Source organism: Diadema setosum, chromosome 20, assembly GCF_964275005.1.
Source record: "Diadema setosum chromosome 20, eeDiaSeto1, whole genome shotgun sequence".
Classification (NCBI taxonomy): Eukaryota; Metazoa; Echinodermata; class Echinoidea; order Diadematoida; family Diadematidae; genus Diadema; species Diadema setosum.
In genome coordinates this window covers 31,079,138-31,099,777 of record NC_092704.1, presented here as the reverse complement: position 1 = coordinate 31,099,777, position 20,640 = coordinate 31,079,138, and the positions used below count along the sequence as shown (strand labels likewise).

At 39.4% G+C, this 20,640-nt stretch overlaps 1 protein-coding gene across 2 annotated transcripts; it reads left to right on the top strand.

The window, feature by feature from the left end:
• Positions 1–1,443: 1,443 nt before the first annotated feature.
• LOC140243744 (2-amino-3-carboxymuconate-6-semialdehyde decarboxylase-like) lies at positions 1,444–19,217 on the top strand. Of its 2 annotated transcripts, none has more exons than XM_072323410.1 (8): positions 1,444–1,544; positions 11,750–11,891; positions 12,379–12,581; positions 13,512–13,595; positions 14,329–14,518; positions 15,282–15,454; positions 16,807–16,905; positions 17,927–19,217. In XM_072323410.1, the coding sequence occupies exons 1-8, from the start codon at positions 1,482–1,484 to the stop codon at positions 18,140–18,142; spliced, it is 1,170 nt and encodes a 389-aa protein (XP_072179511.1). In that variant the 5' UTR covers positions 1,444–1,481; the 3' UTR covers positions 18,143–19,217. The 2 variants fall into 2 exon arrangements, with proteins under 2 accessions (XP_072179511.1, XP_072179512.1); XM_072323411.1 differs by lacking the exon at positions 1,444–1,544 and adding an exon at positions 8,378–8,403.
• The last annotated feature ends 1,423 nt before the right edge of the window (positions 19,218–20,640 follow it).

Genomic DNA, 20,640 nt, shown 5'->3' with positions numbered 1-20,640 from the left:
GGGCCTAGTCAAAGTATGCTACATACGTGTAGGAAGGAGGGATGTGTTTATTTATTTGTTTGCTCATATTCAAAACAGACACGTGTAGCCCGCCGTTCACATATCAACAGTTGTCTTCCACAGGGCCCTGTGACATAGAAATCCTTCAGCACAATTAATCATGCAAGCATAAAACATGAAAATACAAGTAAACTACTTTATCTGATAACGCCTTTCACAGAAAAAAAAATGAAAAAGATCATAGTATCACTTACAATGAATAACTGCAAATGAGTACGGGTAAAGATTCTACAACACAAATCACATGAACATAGAACATTTAAAAAACGGACAAAGTCTATCCATTGCAAAAATCGGCAAAAGAAGAGAAACATATGAATAAGTTATGAATAAATTGCATGCGATAACATGATATTGTTGTTATCTCATGCATTGCACATAACGGTACTTCATTAATCCGTCGCTTGAAATCCCTTCCGAGTGTTTCACAGCATGTCATATCAAAAGGAAGAGTATTTCATAAAATTATTCCCATATTTACAAAAGTATTTGAATAAAATGCTGTTTTACAACAGAATGTTATCTTTCTTATTGGGGAGGGTGTAGCAGAGGTAACGTAGGCCTATCCCTTGCATTTGCAACATCTGGTGCCCATGCATGGATGAAGTATTTGGACTATGTTCTCTATTTAAAAAAAAAAAAAAAAAAAATGTCAGCATCTGGGAATGGGGGGGGGGGATGATTATTGTTTGCCCCCCCCCCCTATATTTTCATTGGGTTGGGGGTACCCCTCCCTTCTCCGATCGACGCCCCTGCCATAGTGCTACCTGTTATTGTACGTACAAAAATATGTGCATTATGTATTTTTCGAACTCTTAGATGTACAGTGTATCTACACACTGTTTATTGTGGCCATTTCACTTTTCAGCTAGCTGTGAGCATACACGGTCCGGATCCGGTACGGCACGGTTACGGTCAGTATGCGCGGGCGGGCGCGAGGCTTTGGCAAAATAATACCGCGCGCATATCATATCGGCACGATCCATCATCCGAAGCTACGAGCGCGAGCGAGCGCGAGCATGTAAATGGTGTAGAACGAACAGAAACCAGCGAGAAGAATGTGATGTACGTGAAACTGGACATCAGCAAGAAATTAAGAATTCATCTCCTGCTACAAGTTATATGGAGTTTACGGCAGCACCGTAGGTATACCACACTTTTGATCTAGATTCACACAGGAAAAGGACTTCTCCTGACAAAACTGAAAAGAACAACGAAGACCGCAACTACTTCGGTATACAATCGGTGGGTGGCTACACTACAGCGCTTGAACGAAATTTGCCCCACCACTGCTGGCACGTCAATCGGTGCACCACAGTCATCGTACTCGTAGATCGTATGCAGTTACAAGACCATACCACCAGCGCCATTGGCATTATTGCCAGCCATACCACGTCTACGTCTGGGAATCATTTGTTGCAATGTCTTTCAAAATAGACATTCATAATCACATTCTTCCACGGAAATGGCCTGACCTGAAAGAGGTATGACACTTTGACGTTTGATAGCTAACTAAGAAGTGAATGTATAAAAAATCGTAAATTAAAGGGGCATTCCAGGCGATTTTCATAATTTCATATCATGTGATACATAAATCGATAGTTCCATGTATAGATTTGTGGAATTTATTGAGGTTCTTGAGCAGAGAAACAATACTTTGAAAAACCTTAAACAAATTACACTGAACAGTGTCGATGACATAGGAGCCTCACATATTTCAGAAATGTGGCAGCGTAATTCCATTACAACACCACTTGCTTGCAAGTTCACCTGTGTATAATCTATGCATGTCGCCTTCTTTTGTTCTGCTTCCTTGAGCCCCAACTCATGCATTCTTATGATGAGGCTGCCATGTCATCATCCTTGTTCATTGCAATTTGTTATAAATTTCGAAAACATTCTTATCCTTCGTCCCAATCACTATAAATTCTGAAACTCTGTACCCCGTATCACTAATTTATAGTTGTTCAAATGTAAAAATCTGAAAATCATCCGGAGATCTCCTTTAAACTGTCTGTAGGTCTTGCCCTTGACTACTGTTGACCGACAAGTAAATTATGTCTAACGTTAACGTTAGAACCTCTACCTTTCTAACATGTTAGATCTAATTCCGCGAAAAACTTCTCATTTACAATAATGACATTTGCTGGGTCAATTTTTAAGAAGCGAAAAACTGACCCAGCAAATGTCGTTATTATAAATGAGAAGTTTCTTGCGGAATTAGACATACTTGTCGGTCAAGCCTTGCCCTAGATCCCTAGGGTCTAAGTACATTGTTACATGAAAGTTAAACTTAAAGGACAACTTCACCTTCATGACATAGAGACATGTGATGATGTGGGTTGAGTGAATGCAGTGAAATAACGTTAGGCTCTATTAAAGCAGTGAGAGTTCGAGGAAAATCGGACAATCCGTTCAAAAGTTATGAATTTTTGAAGTTTCTGCTCAGTCACGGCTGGATGAAAAGACTACTAGATCTATATCAGCTTGTGATGTCACATGTGTACAACGATAAAGAAAGAATAAAGAAAATTCAACATAGGCCCTATTTCCATTTTTCTCGCACAACAAAAGAACACTCGACTTCTCTCTTTCAGAAGGCGGGGGAATAAATTACCCTAAGGTACCTTAACATACGTCAGTATTACAAGTCGAAGAAATTTGCACTTTATTCAAAAAGTAAAGTTTCGTGAAATTCTCTTTTTATTTTCCTTATATCGTTGTACGCATGTGACATCATACACTGTAGTAGTCTTCTCATCCAGCAGTGACTTAAAAATTTCATAACTTTTGAACGGATTGTCCAATTTTTCTCAAACTTTCACTGATGTATTTTACTAATATTACTACAAACGTACATTCTCGCAATCCTTATTTATATGAAGGTGGACTTGTCCTTTAAATACGTGAACATGGCCTGGTAAAACGTCAAACGACTCGTAGGACGTAGGTCTAAACGACCCTCTAATAAGGCTCCAATGACAACGTAATAATGTTAGATAGTTTGATAAGACTGAGTGTATTTCAAGGCTTTATACACTCACACTTGTAAAACAGACAAAAACTTGTTTTATTTAGTGTGGTACACGTAACATTAGATCTCGAATCCTGCTAGATACCGGTAAGCAGATTGATCTAGCATAAATCTATAGTAACAGACAGTGTATAAAATCTAATCAATGACAAGTTCTGAGGAAATTGAATTAGACTATTCCTCATAATGACACTGGACAGTTAGAACTCTCCTCGAACAATAGAAATTTATAGGAGTCAATGAATGAAAAAAAAAAAAGGTTCCTACTCTCTGAAAAAGGAAGTTATTCTTGAGGTTGAGGTCAGGCACATCACTTCGTCCAGTATTAAAGCTGGAATGAAAACAAACACTAAACAGCTTGCCTGTATAAGGCCTACATATACATGTACATGTATACAAGTGTGCTGAATGTGGAGCTTGAGCGTGATTAGCCAAGAATGCATGCGATGCGGTGGTACAATACAGATGTACAACTACAAATTTACAGGGTAAATACAGACGACATATTAGTACGCTGTTTAACAGAAATGATAAGATGGCCATATCTGATAGTTCCTTGGAATTTCAAAGCCAATTACATTAGAAAAGTATTTGCAGATTTGTCTCAATATGCTGATTCCAGTTTGCTCTTTCCTCCAGCCTCCCCTCTCTGTGAACCCTGTGTCACATAAATACTTTGATGTCCAACCATTGGGATACCAGGGTAGTAGTAGGCACTGCACCATATTCTTGTACAATTTGTAGCCAGACAATTGTAGGGGTGTGATACACCCCCATCCCCTTTTTGAGTGAATACATTCATGTGTACAAGCTGGGTCTGGGTCTGGTGAGGCTAAAGCATTTTTTTTATTTTTGATTAAATGGTTGGTATAGTATTGCTGGGGATGAGGATTGAGCTTGTATCTCTTCGCAAACCACTTATGAAATCTTACAGAGCATACCATTCCAAGCGGAATTCAAAGATTATTTGATGAAAATCGGTTTTGAAATGGTTGAGATATTCAAAAACAAAGTAAAACAGAGAGACTAATAAAAGATAACGGTCCCACCATTTATTAGGATCCCGCTTGTTTTGGATACGTGTAATATCCCAGCCTTTTCAAAACCAATTTTCATCAGAGAAATGATTGAATTCCTCTTGGAATTATGAGTACATGCTTTTTCATATTTTGTAATGGGTTTTTAATTATCTCACAAAAAATTGGAAGCTTAAGCCATGTCTCAACCTAAACTACAATGCTTGAATGCATACCATCCCCGTTATGATATTTCTATTCATTCATTAAAAATCATTCTAAATAGCCTGAGGTGGAGATGATTTGGAAATGATTCCACAACGTATGATGTACAATGTACATGTACATCATAGATATATTATCATGTTAAATGTTGGTACCGTGGTATTTAAATCAACACGATACATTATTGTCTGTATACAATTATGAACCAAACAAGACATAAGGTACATTTACATTATACAGTTCAAAATTCACAATACATAATTTATGTTCAAAATAGACAGAGTTCTCTTTGTACAGTGGCATGATGGATTAAGTACCCAAATACTTATTGACTTGCCACAATGCAACCACACAACCCATGGATGCAGTAAGGACTTTCAGATAAACATCATATGAAGGTGAAAACAACCCCCCGAGACCATCCGAACTTGATTCCTATATTAATAGGTTTTATTAAGAAATTTTGTCAGCTGCTTGCCATGTTTAGATTGCCATTAAGATAAAATCTTGTTACTCTCTATTTCTCTCTACATCACTGTATCTCTCTTGTTACTCTCAAACCCTCTATTGAACAGAGAAAGTGAAAGAGCATGCCAAAATCCCCTACAAATGTGGCTGATAATTCATCTTTTTTACACAGAGCAACTAAGACATTATTTGCTGCCTGGCCAAAAATAATCCTGACAAACTAATACAATTTAGGGTCTAGCTCTACGCAAATGCATCCAGGGTAGAGAATGATGTTCCTTTTTCTCCATGTTCTGTAAAAGTGGAAATTTTAGCGTTGTCGAAATTTTCACGCACTTTGCGCAACCAGAAACTAGCGCGAAAATAAAAGTAAGCATATATTTTTGCTTACTTTATGTTCCAGTAGTTAATGTCTTGATTCCGTGGAATTACAGCTGTAAAAACACACGAAACTCTTCTTACCTTGCCGAGCACAAAAAAATTAGTCGCGCGAAAATATCCACTTTTCTGTAACTGACAATTGACATCTTGGAAAGAGCTCCATATGTATGCCTCCTTTAGAATTGATCTATTTTTCTTTTGAACTTTCTTCCTTTCCTTTTAAACAGTACAACCCTAAAACCAACCCAAACCCTAACCCTAATCCTTCCTCTGTACCCTAGGACACTAGCGTCCGTGTACCCTGGGACACAGGGGTCCACACACCCTACAGGAGTGTAGGTCACTAGGGCCAGCATACTCTACTACATTGCAGGACACTGGGTTCTACAGTCATGCCCTTGGATTTAAAAAAGAAGAAAAAAAAAGGAGAAAAGAGGCTCCAAATAACCAAAATGTCTCAACATTTGTAGATTCAGCAGTCACACACATATAAGATGTGGTGTAGGCCCTACATGGAATACAATATGTTAATTATTATTCAAATTGATTATAAGTACCGGTAATATGATTTGAATGAATACGCAGTTACATGTACCTGCTGCTATTAGGGATCAAAAACATTACTGCGTATTTGGCGGAAGCTTGGTAGTCTAGTGGATATGATGCCTGTCTAGCAATGTCTCAGAAGGTGGTGAGTTTGAAGTGGACTCAAATACCAGTACACCCTTTTATGTAAAATGATTGCGCATGATTTTTATCATGGCTAAGCTACTACTAGAACACTGAATGATTAGTGCTTAGTGTATTTACGTCGATGAAGGGCAATTTGTCAATTCGTTGCATTGCCTTGTGATGTTGTTTAAAGGTCCTGTTTACTTTTGGGAACAGTGATTTTAAAAAAAAATGTTCAAGATATCACATTTGATGCATACATTGTATGTGCAGGTCTGTTGTATCAAACAACATCCTCCCATATAAAATTTTTAGACCTTATGCATATGACATCACACGGTCTTACTAACTGAAGGGCGCCCTCCCTCAGAGGGCAAGCGATGCGTTGCTAGAGCGTGCTTTTACACGCGAGGCAATGGGCATTTACACACAACATCGGTGTTTCTTTTACTGTCTTTTCTATTGCATGTAATCTACAGCCCTAGATCGGGAAATTCAAGCTTGTATAGCAAAATCGACATTTGAGGTATGCATTGCACTCACCAGGTTAATGATATATCCAACATTTTGGCACAATTTTCATGAAAGAAGATGCAACTACCAGCGGTCGTAACAGCTCATCAACCTACGAATCCGTTAGCCAATCACATGTGAGGTAGATTTCTTCGTGTTTTTTACTAAAACACGTACCTCGCATGTGATTGGCTAATGAAATTCAAAATGGCGACATACATTCAGCGAACGGTGATGTTGCGCTATGGATACAAATTTCTGCGATATAACCTAGGAATTCTGTAGTTACTGTGAGTATTTCAATTGCACAATGTGAGAAAATTACCCAAATATTGCTGCATAATGTGTCATGTCATGTCAAACTTGTTTGATGGTAAAAAAAAAACCTGCCACTAGCCTGGGGACTGGCGGCGAGTGAGGCGATCGCCGCTAGCGCGCATAGGAAAAGCACATAACTAGCTGCACGCCTCTGCGATGTCAAGGACTTCGCTTGCCCTCTAAGATGGCGTCGCGAGAGGTTGTCAAGCGAGTGATGACGTCAATGCATAAGGTCTTTCCCATTAAACCATAACTGTAGACGGTTTAGTCTGGCAACATTTTTATTGTTCACGTTTTGTCTTTTTAACAACAGTTACTTAACATTGATATATGTATTCAAATTTTTACAGTGGTTGTTTCTATCCCAAACTCACATTTTGGAACTATTTTAAAGCACTAATGCTGGGTTTTTGTTTCATCTGGAAATGATAAATTATGCCTTTTTTAAATGTGACTTTTGTAACTGATGTGATGGGAATAACTTCCTTGCATGTGTATCCCGTATGGAGCTTCAGCAGTGAGCCATGTCTGTAGATGTTTGGATTATACGGTAACATCTTATATGCATACATGTACACTGTACAGCAGCATTATGTCCACATAATGTAGAACTTACATATGTAGCAGTTTAAACAACAGATACATGTCATTCTGTTTAATACTACAGTACAATCTCAGGGAGGTGGCCACCTCCCTGGTACAATGTACCTCCATTGTGTTTGGTACAAACTGTATATAGTGCACTCATATGCTCACAATGCACGAATGCCAGATAATATTGAGTGGTGTGATACACATACCAGGTACATGTATTGGAAAGCACTACCGATACATATCTACAGGCATACAAAGCATTCTCTACATGCACTCAGCATTACTTTATGTAGTACTGTACCCCCGTATACAAAGTACCTTGTAAGAATGAGTAGTGAGTGTGACCCTCTGTGTATTTTACAGAAAGGGTGGGTGTGTGGGTGTGTACCAATGAGGGCTCCTGATTGGATGACTCACTGTGAGGCAACTGTTGGCCTTGCTCTGTGCAAACCTTCTGGGAGTGAACACACAACGCTGACTCTGTTTGTTGTGTTCTCTGCACCATATCCCTGTTTGACCAAGGAGCTATTGGTTTGACTAAGCACAACTGTAGATAACACTGCTGGCACTGCTGACACCATGAGAATACAAATGAATGAATACTTGGGGATTGCAGCTAATGCCCCAATTCCACAGAGCTATTTAGTATCGGAAGCATAGAGTATTTTCTTCCCATGACCCACTGAAGTGTGCAATGTTCTTATCACAGTCTGATGAATCGATTTGTAGTGGTTGACCATCAGGTCAGTGTCAAACATGTTGAGCGTGGTCTGATGAGGGAAGATCGTCCCATGGGGGAACTAAGCTCAAAGCTTAGTATTCCATCGCACGCCATTTCTGGCTGCAAGTCCAGTTCGTCCTATGCGTGTCAGATTTGATAGTCTTTTGTGTCTGATGATTAGCAACAGTCTCACAAGTTACATGTAACTTGAGTCCAGGTTGTAGTGTCCTTCTGGCATTGTTGCCACCATTGGTGAGCCGTGGTGCCAGTCTCGAGAGCTTCTCGGCTCATATTTCAGCGGAACTCATCGGAATGCTGAAAATTTCGCATTGTTATGATCAGATGAGCCTCCGATGGTCATTGGAAGAGGGGCATTAATTATCCTGTTTGACCAGTACATGGTACATACAATGTAGGTAATCCTGGCACTGCTAACATTACCAAATTGCGAGTGAAATATTTAGGGTTAAAGCTGTACAAATTTTTAAGTACACCTGTACGAGTATTCAGGCAACATGTGGTCTGTTGTTGTAATGATTTACATGTACAAATGTACATTGTATACTTTATAGAGAGATATAGTGTAAATTATACTGCCATGCCATGTAATCGTGCACTTGCCCTATGAAAAGTTTAGTAAGACCCATCTCCCATCCCCTTTTCTATTCTAAGCCCCTTCATTCCAATGGTGAAGACTCTATACTGTATACGCTGTTATTTTCGCGAATTGCACTTGGATCGAGAATTTAACAACACGCGAAATTGTCTCCATGCGCTTTGTTAATAGAGCATTAACGTAAGCGTCGGCATCGATTCGCGAAAACAACATCTCGCAAAAATGTTTATGACCTCGTCATTCGCGAAAATATCTGTATGCGAAAATAACGGTGTATACAGTATTCATTCATTTTCTATGGCTTTGCCAATAGTTGTTGGTACATCTATGTACTCAAAGAGATTGTATAGTAGATGACTCACTCACCATTTAGTGCGTACAAATAAAATCAGGGTCATGTGAACATGGGCGTACACAAAAGAGCGGTAGAGGTCACGTCACAGAACCATGAACCCAGAATTGCCTGTAGAAAGCAAGGGAGGCACACCTTTGAAGCTCGGGCTGGGTTGGCAAAAATCATTCTAGTTCAATTGAAACTGAATATTTGTCTTTACGCAGCTATATATGTCATTTCAGAGATACATTCAAGACATACATAAACATGTATGCTGTATGATGTGCAATATCTTCCAATTCAAAGGACTCACACTGTAATTGTAGCATGTGAGTGATGATGCGAAGCTGGTCTAAGGCATTTACTCATATTTTCATTCATTACACCAAAAAGTGTATATGACACATAAAAGTTTTACCTGTCAAGTTTTTCCTTTTGTAAAAGTGTATTGTTCTAACTCAGAACAAATTTCTGTGCAAAAAAAAAAAAAAAAATGCACTCTGCACTGTGAAAAGTCAATCAATCCCAATTACTGCCCCTTCTGTCCTGTTTCTTTGTCATTCAATTTCACACACATTTAAAGAACAAAATATGTACTCCACCACATGCATGCATGTTCTTGTCTGTATTGCATTCTTAAGGTAGTACTGGTAATAAGATACAATGTACATTGTAGTTAAATAATATAAAATCCAGAGTATCTTCCTACGGGATTCTGTGTAGATACACTACATATTATTTTACAAAGTTGTTGATACAACTGTATCAATGCAATATGTTGAAATAAGGGAAATTGATACATGTAGGCACATACACTTGTATGTAATGTTTAGCATTCAAGTTAATGTATTCAATGGTGCAAACTGCAATGAAATTGGATTTAGAGTATAAATGAAGATTTGCAGAAATACAGTGTACTCTTGGGCATTGATTATCGATCATTGAGCACTACACTGTGTACATTGTATGCCACATGTCTGCATGTACTGTAGAAACAGCACACACACTGTCACATGCACACATACATTGTACACATGTACAGCAGCTGTGTGATGTGTGTTGCAGTCCAAACATTTTATTATCCCAGGTACAGAGAGCAGGTTGAAGGAGTGGAGTCAAGCCATGGGATACACATTACAATGGTATCATCCACGTGGCATTTAAAGGGCCTGTTGACCTTTGGGAGCATTGGTTTAAAAAATGTTCAAAATATCACTTTTGATGCATACAGCATGTGTGTATGGATATGTAGATCAGTTGTATCACAAAACATCCTACCATATTAGATTTTTGCAATAAAGCCTAACATATAAGGAGATATCACTATTTTTCTCATTAAATCATAACTGTAGACGGTTTAGTCTGGAAACATTTTTATTATAACTACATGTATTGTTTACATTTTGTATATCGATTATACTTGTTCAAATTTCTACATTGTTGTTTCTCTCCCTAGCTCGCATTTTAGAACTATTTTGAAGCAGTAATGTTGGGTTTTTCTTTCATCTGTAAATGGTAAATAATGCCTTTAATCATCACATGCAGGCAGTGACTGCATTGTACACATATGGACTGTTAATCATGCATTCATGAGTCAGTTATAATTTGTGCTGCTGGCTGCATATTAGCAGGAAGGAAGAAAAGAGGATGGGAAAAAATCCCGTAACAAAGTTCAAGCAAGGATTGAAAGTATCCGAGTATCTGATTTCACTCACAAGACTTATACTGCAGAGTTGATTATGCTCAAGCTGAAAGTACAATCTAGCAAGAAATTCACACCCACTTGAGAAATAAAGTAGATTCCTCTCATGGCCTCAATAGTTGTATTTATATGTGTCACTTTTTCTTTCGATTTGTTGAAAAAAAAATGAAGATAACAAGGTTGCATAAAAATGCTGGAGACATACAGAGCTGCCAACAAGTACTGATTTTCAGTATGAATTTCTTCTGAAATTGGAGAAGAATACTGAAGGTTACAAGCAAATTACTGTTTTTAGAAATCATTGTCTGTGATATATTCTATTACACTCTTCAGGATTACTGATTTTCACTCCAAAAAGGTGCAAATTACTGATTTTCAGCCATCAAAGTACTGAAAGGCTTATTACAAAAGTTGGCAGGTCTGGACATAAATGAAACTTTCATATTATTGTGTTTGGTAAAAAGAAAGTAACATTCTCGCAAAAAAGGACAGGCTTAGCACTGGAGCTGTGCCGTACGTTCAAGCTACTTTTTTTTCTTTTTACTACTTTGCTAATGGCAGTGAGTCATTCAGGTGTCCCTACTTTTATGCTCTTGTGTTTGCTTTATTAGTGTACAAACTGCGCTGTAAAAGTGGAAATTTTTCGCACAAGTGGTTATTATTAACTCAACCAGGTATGAAAGATAAATTTCGTAATGTTTTTGATTATGCAGAATCTAAACATCAGTAAGTTGAAGTGATACATGTATGCGACTAATAACAAGCAAACAAATTTTGTGTTTTTATTTTCACTGGAATTCTTTGTTTGTGTTTTTATTATCATGTGAACATTTTCACACCACAGAAATGTCCACTATATACACTGTAGTACACTCAGCAAATATTTTGCATTTAAGTTTGATTGTCACTTCATAACTGCTTTACCACTGCCCAGACGTGAATGAGAAATTTTGAAAGAGAGTGTATACTATACTTTTGTGTGTATATGTCTGTGTGTGTGTGTGTGTGAGTACACTTGTGTTTGTGTGTGTGTAGGATCTTTTCTGTATAAAAGTGCCAAACTAATGATTACATAATATCTTCTCTCTGCTTCAGCGCTATGGTTACGGAGGATGGATCCAGCTCCACCACCAGTGTGACGGCAGGGCTAAGATGATGCGGGACGGGAAGCTCTTCCGGGTCATCGAGCCGAACTGCTTCGACCCCGAGGCCAGAATCAGAGATATGGATGCTACAGGTATAAAAGCTTAAAGAATTGAATGACCCCAAAACAAACAAACAAGCATACAAGTACAATACAATGCAACACGAATCATAGTGCGGTAAAAATTTTGTCCTCATTAAAATACAAACACACCGTGTTCCAGTTGATTTTTAATAGAGAGATTATAATCAGACAAACAGAATAATAGCAGTTTCATCTAAAACAGACAAAAAGTAGTAGGAGTTGTCTGTTTTACAATTACTATGGTACTCATGTTTTCACTGACAAGTGTAATTAATTGCAACCAAGTACAGAAATTGGTAGAGATGGGGATGTTTATGTACACTGTACTTGAAGATGTAAATGCTTACCTCTTCTGTTGAATTTGTTTTGCTCTAGATTAGTCACCCATTGTAGTGTTATCAAAACTCCCTCCTCATGTCAAGGTCAATTGTGTGTTCATGATGTTTGTGTGATTCTTATGTGTTTTTCACTTTATTTTGGCTTTTTTCTTGTCCAGGTGTGACAGTCCAGGCCCTATCCACAGTTCCTGTGATGTTCAGCTACTGGGCCAAGCCGGAGGACACCCTGGACCTGAGTAGAATCCTCAACGATGACCTGGCGGAGACCATCAAGAAGCACCCAAAGAGGTTCGTGGGTCTCGGCACGCTCCCCATGCAGGCCCCGGAACTTGCCGTCCAGGAGCTCAAGAGATGCAAAGAGGTGGGTCATCCGGTGTGAGAACTGGACTTGTTTAGACCAACTGACCAAAAGGATTAGTCTAGTCCATTTTGATTTTCAATAGCCAGTTGGGCTGGAGCTGGGTTATAGAAATCGCATAACTGTAGTCGTGGAAGTCCTCAAGTCCTTTGATGCATGGTCACATGGTCACATCAATATCATGTTTATGTTGTGACCCCAAATTATGAGAAGTATGATTATATTCCATCTTTTGTTCATACTAATGCATTTCATTGAAAGCCATTACCTCAAATGCACTACTTACTTCACATGGTTCAGCATCCTCTAGCACTTGGTCCAGTACGGTCAGTAGGTTTCATTGAACTGGCATGTTTACGAGTGTAAGCCTAATCTAGTGAGTGGTTCGTGTACCAGGTATCTGAATTGATACAGACCACAATTTCATTATTTATTTATTTATTTATTTATTCATTTATTTATTTGTTTGTTTGTTTGTTTGTTTATTTATTTGTTTGTTTATTCGTTTATTTATTTATTTATTTATTTATTTATTTATTCATTCATTCATTCATTCATTCATTCATTCATTCATTCATTCATTTATTTATTTATTTATTTATTTATTTATTTATTTATTTATTTATTTGTTTATTTATTTATTTATTCGTTTATTTTTTTTTTTTTTTTTATTTGGGGGGGGGGATGAACCCCAGTGTGAAATGAGACAGATAATGTTTTATGTATCTGTGTGATACTGACTTGAGATTTCTAACATACTCCAGAGTAGGCGGGGAATTGAGATCAATTCAATAGGGCCAATCCTCCCATTACGTAGTCTTCCCATGCTGCTTGGTCATTAAAGATGGCACTGTTATGATAATAAATGTGACATCTCATCCAATTGATTCCCCCCTTCTCTTTTTTTTTTCTCTTTTTTTTTTTTAATTTCAGGAACTTGGGTTTCCTGGTATCCAGATTGGATCTCACATCAACCAGTGGAATCTTGATGCGGCCGAACTGCAGCCAGTGTTTGCTGTAAGTAGCAAACTCAGTCACTGATGAAGCCCAACACTCTACTTACCAAAGACTGCAGTTAAATACGTAGCCCTGTTTCTATACCCCCCTCTCTCCTAATTTTCTAATGTGCAAGAATTTGTCCTTTCTACCAATGAAGGCTCTCTCACTTCCCCAGAAGTAGGTGTTTCTAGACATGTGTCTTTTCATTACAGGTATTGATTTTGTAAATATGATTGGGCATTTTGCTCTTGCCTTTCCCAAGCATGTTTCTCCTTTCAAGAGAGGCTCGTCTTGGCGGTAGGGCATTTTTTTTTTCCAGACGAGTTATGCTCGACTCTGGTTGCCAGTGTGTAATCTTATTAGGTTAACTTGTAAATCATGATTGAATAGATGGGGGTCAAACATGGCCAAAGATTTGCTTGTGCCGTGGTGGATGCATGTAGATACGTTATCTTGCACATAACGTGTACAGAGAGTTCTGAGTTTTAACATCTGTAAGCAGAATGTTGTTAGTGGAGTTTGCATTTGTTGAGGAGACTAAAAAAGTGTGTGAACGTGTTAACACTAAGACACATTGAGAAAGACATTTTATGAAACATGACAATTAAATTTTCTGGAAGTGAATAATATGAACAGCCCTCTGGGATTACAAACAATTGATGTATAAACATTTGAACTTTTTTCCAAATTATTTGATGAGAATGTTGTTGTTCTGACCACCAGTTTCAAATTTTCCATCTAAATATTGCAGGCAGCTGAGGAGCTGAACATGTCCATCTTTGTCCATCCATGGGACATGGAGCTGGGGGGCCGCATGGCCAAATACTGGCTGCCTTGGCTGGTGGGCATGCCCGGGGAAACGGCCACCGCCATGTGCTCAATGATCTTTGGCGGTGTGCTGGAGAGGTTCCCCAAACTCAAGGTCTGTTTCGCTCATGGAGGTGAGTGTATGAGGGTGCTGGCCTGCCACAAGTTTGCTTTGAGTCATGGGGAAATTCCCTATTTGCTTTATTTGTTTGTTGTTGTTTTTTTGTTTTGTTTTGTTTTGTTCTGTGTTGTTATATTAGATTATGCAAACCAAGGGAAACTGACCAGAAATGTAAATTATTTATAAGTGAAAAATTGAGCAAAGAAAATGGGATTCCATTGAGAATGCCACTTTTCCATTTGCAATGAAATCCCATTTTCTATGCTCAATTTTTCACTTACCAGTTTTGTTATATTTTTATAAATTGTAGCCTCATATTCTGGCTTTACTGGCTTTAGCAAGTACACTTAAAAGACATTGTTTTAATATTGGTGTGACTGAATTTTAGAAATTGTTCAACTTCGCTGACTGCGCTGTACTGTAAAAGTGGATATTTTCGCGCGACTAATTTTTCGCGCTAGGCCGGGTCAGAAGAGTTTCGCGTGTTTTTGATTCTGCGGAATCAAGACATCACGCACAGGAACGTATGGCAAGCAAAAAAATTTGTGTGTTGTTATTTTCGCGCTAGTTTCTGGTTGCGCGAAATGCACGAAAATTTCAACACCGCGAAAATTTCCACTTTTACAGTATTATAATGTTCAAATGCAATGGGGGGGGGGGGCAAGAGGAGAAAACACAAATAAACCAAAATGCTATTATACTGCCAGTATTAAGAGATCTGCGAACGAATATCATCATGCAATAAATCTGGTGGTGACTGTTTTAATGCTAACCAGGCGGAGCCTTCCCATTCACGATCGGCCGCATCGAGCACGGCTTCAACGTCCGTCCGGATCTGTGTGCAGTGGAGAACAGCGTCAACCCCAGGAAGTATCTGGGCCAGATCTACACAGATTCTCTGGTGCATGACGAACGAGCACTGAAATACTTGGTTGAGACAATAGGAGAGGTGAGAACTGAATCCTCTGAGCTGCATCCCTATCTTAACCAAAACTATACCATCCCTTTAAAGCTCTAGGTCACATAGGAGCTTACTTATAATATACATGTAGTAGGGGTAATGTTGCGTTGTGGATAAGACTCTTGACTTTCATTGGGGGGGGGGGGTCCTGAGTTTGAGTCTCATCAAGTGCTGTACTTCTCGGACAAGATGTTATTACCCACCATGTCCCTCTCGACCCAGTTGTATAAATCTGTACCTTTGCAATAAATGGGTAATAATAATGGCAGGGCCCTCTTATGGAGTAGTGGCAACACTTAAAAAGATACTAGATAAAGAAGGCCATAACATTATCATATGTAAAGCATTTTAGTGCTGCCTAAGTGGTCTCGTAAGATGAGTCCAAACCTGAGGCTGCATCAAAGGTAAGGACAATGTTTTGGGACAGAGCGACTAGCGAGAGTAGCTGTAAAGAATTAGCCTCATAGGGTTCCATAACTCTCGCAGTGAAGTCATGCTCTGGACAAGAGCTACAAAAAAATTGCGTAGTGAGACCTTTCTGAGATGACACTCAGAAAAACAGACAAATGTGGCCCTGCTATACAAGTGACATCCAACCCTTTACTTAAAGGTATCAAACTCTATGATTTTGATGGTTTTTCTGTCACCCAGATGGGAACTAACACAAACACGGCTGTAAAAAAACAATGATGAATTATCAAATGGAAGGAAGATATTATTCTGAGGGGTGAAGGTTCAGGTGTGAGTTTCTTCAATTTGTCCCCCTCTAGACATGAAATTTGTGAAGATCGCAACTGGTGATCTGTATATTAACAAACATGTCGGAAAAAAGGAACCAGTGGGACTCGAACCTGTCATCTACTGCTTTCCGGGCAGCGACACTACCACCAGGCTGTCCCTGGTTGCCGGCAGTAACACGATGAACATGGATCAAATACCCAAGCTCTGAAATTTCGACATTGTTATGTTAAGTAGTCCAAGGTGGACAAGGCATATTAAATGAAAGGAAGATATTCAAAGGGGTGAAGATTCAGGTGCGAGTTTCTTCAATCTGTCTCCCTCTACAAATGAATTTGTTAAGATCGCAAGATTGCAGGTTCCTTTTTTCCAACATGTTTGTTAATTTACAGATCAGCAGTTGCGATCTTAACAATGATGAATTATCCAATTTTCAATCTGTTTTGATGGGACTGATTCAGTCATGTTTAAAAATGGTTGTCAGTACGGCTTCAATAGTTCTACTTCCTGCATTGCAGAGAATGAATGCCTGCTTGTACTTGCCTCATCCACTGCACTCACAAAAAAAATAAAAAATAAAAAATCTCATATTGTTTCCACAGGATCGAGTTCTGCTCGGCAGTGACTACCCCTTCCCTCTTGGGGAGCACCACCCAGGCAAGCTGATCGATTCCGTCGAGAGCTTCAGCAGTGAGCTAAAGGTGAGGAGAATCAACCGTGTGTGGTGTGGTAGTCTAGTAGGTTACAGTTGTTGTGATACAATATGACATGCTTAGTGAAATACTACACCCACCGCTTTACCACTTGGAGTGCGATTCCAAGTGTTAGATTTCATTTGATAAATCAATGTAAAATCAGACAAACAGAATTTTTTTTTTTTTTTTTTTTTTTTTTTTTGAGGTGATTTCCTCTGTTAGCTAATTTAATGAAAGTACAAAGATCCAACCAAAGAGACCTTTTCCTGTTTCTAATGATATCCTGTTGTGCTTTACCTGGTAAACCATACACTTTCACTTGCTCTTTTATCTTGAACAAGGAAAAAAATATAGCTGAGCATTTATGCTACATGAAAAGAGAGAACTTCTCGTGCAGAAAGAGCAAGTGATATGCCTTATCCAAAACCAAAAGACAACTCTATCTTGCTGTGAAATACCGACATCTTTTCAACAAGAGATGGAGCTGTTATGATTTAAGATGAAGCTCTTATGATTTTAGATGAAGAGAAAAGTAATATGAATGATAGTGATGTATGACTGCATCAAATGATGCTGAAATTTCTTGTAAGTCCACTATTAAAAGGACGGTCTATTCTATCTCCAATACCATTTTGAATTCTTGATTTGTTTTACCCATTTGATTTCACAAATGTTTTCAACCTCTGTTGGATCAAATGTTACAATTATTTCTTGTACGTGATTTTATATGCATCTGGAAATGATTAGATTTAAACTCTGTAATCAGTGAGGGCTTGACATTTATGATTGTCCAGGGTCACAAAAAATTAAAAATAGAATAGATTGCCCTGTTTGCATTGTTTGCATTTAATTAGTTCCACTGCATTTCTTTTGCATGCCACCACCATTTCAAAATTAATGATTTTAGTTGCCTGAACAGACCAGCAGGTCGGCAAAAAAAGAAAGAAAAAAGTCGTGTTTCAAGCCCTCATTTAGTGATGAACATGTGTTCCCCCTTATCTTGACTCCTCATTGTCCATCTGGACAGGACTCCCTACTTGCCGGCAATGCCCTGGAGTTCCTGGGCCTGGACCGGTCTTGCTATGAGCCGGACGCGGACCTGCATTCCCAGCCATCCCAGTGCCAGTCCAAGTGCGGTGCGGACAAGCACAAGATCAAGAGCTCGCCAAACAGCAAGAAGGAGATGGAGGAGGGAGACCTTGAGAATGGGACCAAAAGGATGAAGCTTGCGGAGTCATGTTGAGCGTCCTCCTCGAGAAAGAAAGAACGAAAAGACAGAGAGAAAGAATGGAAGGGAGAGACAAACAGATAAAGACAGAAAGGAAAAGATTGAGAGAGGGGAAAGAGATAGAAAGATGTTTTCTCATCTTTGTTTTTACTCGCCAGCTATGCGCACAATCATCTTTAATGTTATTGCTAGAGAATGTATACATGTGTGTGATTCCTAGCTAAAGATGACCACTTTCAAGGGGGTTTCTCACATGGGATGAAGCAGAGAGTGATATGAACAATGCTCCTCCCCTGTTGCTAACTGAAATGTCATCTTTAACACAGACTTCTCGTGTTCCATCCCCTCCATGTGCAACAGACAACATTTGTAACGTGTTCACCCAATCAAAGGACATCAGGGTGGTTGAACACATTAAATGCAGTTGGATGTGTTGCATTGTGACGCTAAGTGAAAAATCTTAACTGTCAATCAGTATTTTGAAACAGGGTTTTAAAATCACGCCAATATCTTATGTATTCCGTATGATTTCATAGACTACTTACGAGGAGAATCTCCCTCGATGCATGCTAGGTTGCAGTGGGTCGGCATTGCCACCACTATCGTCTTAAATCATGCACCATGCTTGTCTACAATTGTGAGCCTTGCGCGGCTCGGCTCGGTGTACAGATAACATTGCTGTTTTCTGGACAGAAGTGATTGACTTGTGTCCAAAACCATAGTGTGGCTGCTTGCCGGGACTTCTCCCTCCGTCCCTGCGGTGGAAGTCGGGTTGGGGGACAAAATTTGGAGGGGAGAGTGACCTTGGGCCATAATTGATAGCTCCCAGGTGTATTCATCAAATGTATGCCTGTGCGAAGTCAGGTTTCAAGTGGTAGGGCTTGCCCCAGATCCCGACTGCCCTCTGGGCTAGGGACAGTCGAGATAGTCATGTGGACGGTCAGTCGTAAGAAAGGCAAGATCTCTCCTAATTGTGCCCGCGATGCGGGACCTAGTGTGAACTCGGGGACTGTTGCTTGAACTTCACAACTCTTCTTGCATTGCCAAATTTAACCTCCTCACCCCTAATTTTTCTAAGGACAGTCAGTGGCATGACATCTACCTCCCCCCCCCCCAATTCTGCTGTGATAACTGTCAAGGAATGTGTTATGCTAAGACCCCATTTACCGTGCAGGGCAGGGTCAATCCCAGGCTGAGCCTGGCCTCAAGTGCAGTACTCGGCACCACAATTCTGTCCGTTTACAGTGGAGGGCTCGGCTAGGGCTTTTAATTCAAACCTTTCAATTTTTGTCGTAGTGGCGCTCTGCTTGTAAACAAACGATTATTACTGGGAGTGCGCTGGTCACAGTTTGGTACCACATTTGGCCCAGTTTGCATTACCGTGAGAAAAGGCCAGGCCGAACCTGGGGCGAGCCCGGGCCAAGACTACCTCCAGAGCTTGGCCAAATGCGCGGCCATTTTTGGTACCGCATTTAGCCTTCTGCGCGTGTACAGTGAAAGGAAGGCTGGGCTCGGCCCAGGCCAAGCCCGGCCTTTTCCCTCACATTAAACGGGGTCCAAGACAAGTTGAATGAGGAATGTGAGAAATTCAAACATGTGTGAAGAAGCAGTTCATGAGGGCTTATAAACATTTGAAGGGTACATACCAATCAGCAGTGCATCGTAGGCCACTTGCCATGTGTAATAAGCACAGTATATCGACTATTCAATGAACGTAGGACCCATCGTGCAAGAATTTGTGGCCATCGTTCATGCATACATTTATAAATGTGTATATATCATTGTATATAGTTCTAAACATTTGCAATTCGGGAAATGCATCGGCGATTTTGACCTGTTTGTTATTTGTTGAAATGGATGGCATTTTATTTCAGATGTTGAGGACGACATGGGTTTTGACGCTTTACATTGTCTTAATAGGAATTCATGTCCTGCCTGCTGATGATTTCAGACTGACTATTGGCATTATTCGGCCAAAGCATTGATGCAGTTGGAGGTTAAAATATCTGGATGTTGTTTTTGTACATTACATTTTTGTGTCTTGCCAAATATTTTACATCTTTGCGCATGATAGAATCATAGGAGGCTATCAACATTGCACTGTATTTTCTTTCATTTTCACCCTGATATTAGCAAATTCATATTCGTAGGAAATTGCTGCTCCGTAAATGCACACAGTTGCTACAGATTCTGTCAATCATGAAATGTTTTTAAAGATGTGTTTTTAACCTGTTGAGGACGGTTTGATTTTGCTACAACACGCATTTCCTGTAGACACCTGCCCGAGTATACTCGGGACTCGTCCTCAACGGGTTAAAGGGATGGTACAGTATTGGAGGAGATGAGAATTGGGCTTGTAACTTTTTGTGAGATACCAAGAAAACACTTATGATGTAATACAGAGCATACAATTTTAAGAGGAATTCAAAGTTTATTTGGTGAAAATCGGGTTTGGAATGACTGAAACATCAAAAAACAAAGTAAAACGAAGCAATCGTAATAAAGTGTGGGTC

Excerpts from the sequence above, each read along its gene's own strand:
- LOC140243744 (XM_072323410.1), top strand. The coding sequence starts at position 1,482 with ATGTCTTTCAAAATAGACATTCATAATCACATTCTTCCACGGAAATGG. Across the intron at positions 1,545-11,749 it reads AATGGCCTGACCTGAAAGAG|CGCTATGGTTACGGAGGATG; the intron begins GTATGACACTTT and ends TCTCTGCTTCAG. Across the intron at positions 14,519-15,281 it reads GGTCTGTTTCGCTCATGGAG|GCGGAGCCTTCCCATTCACG; the intron begins GTGAGTGTATGA and ends AATGCTAACCAG.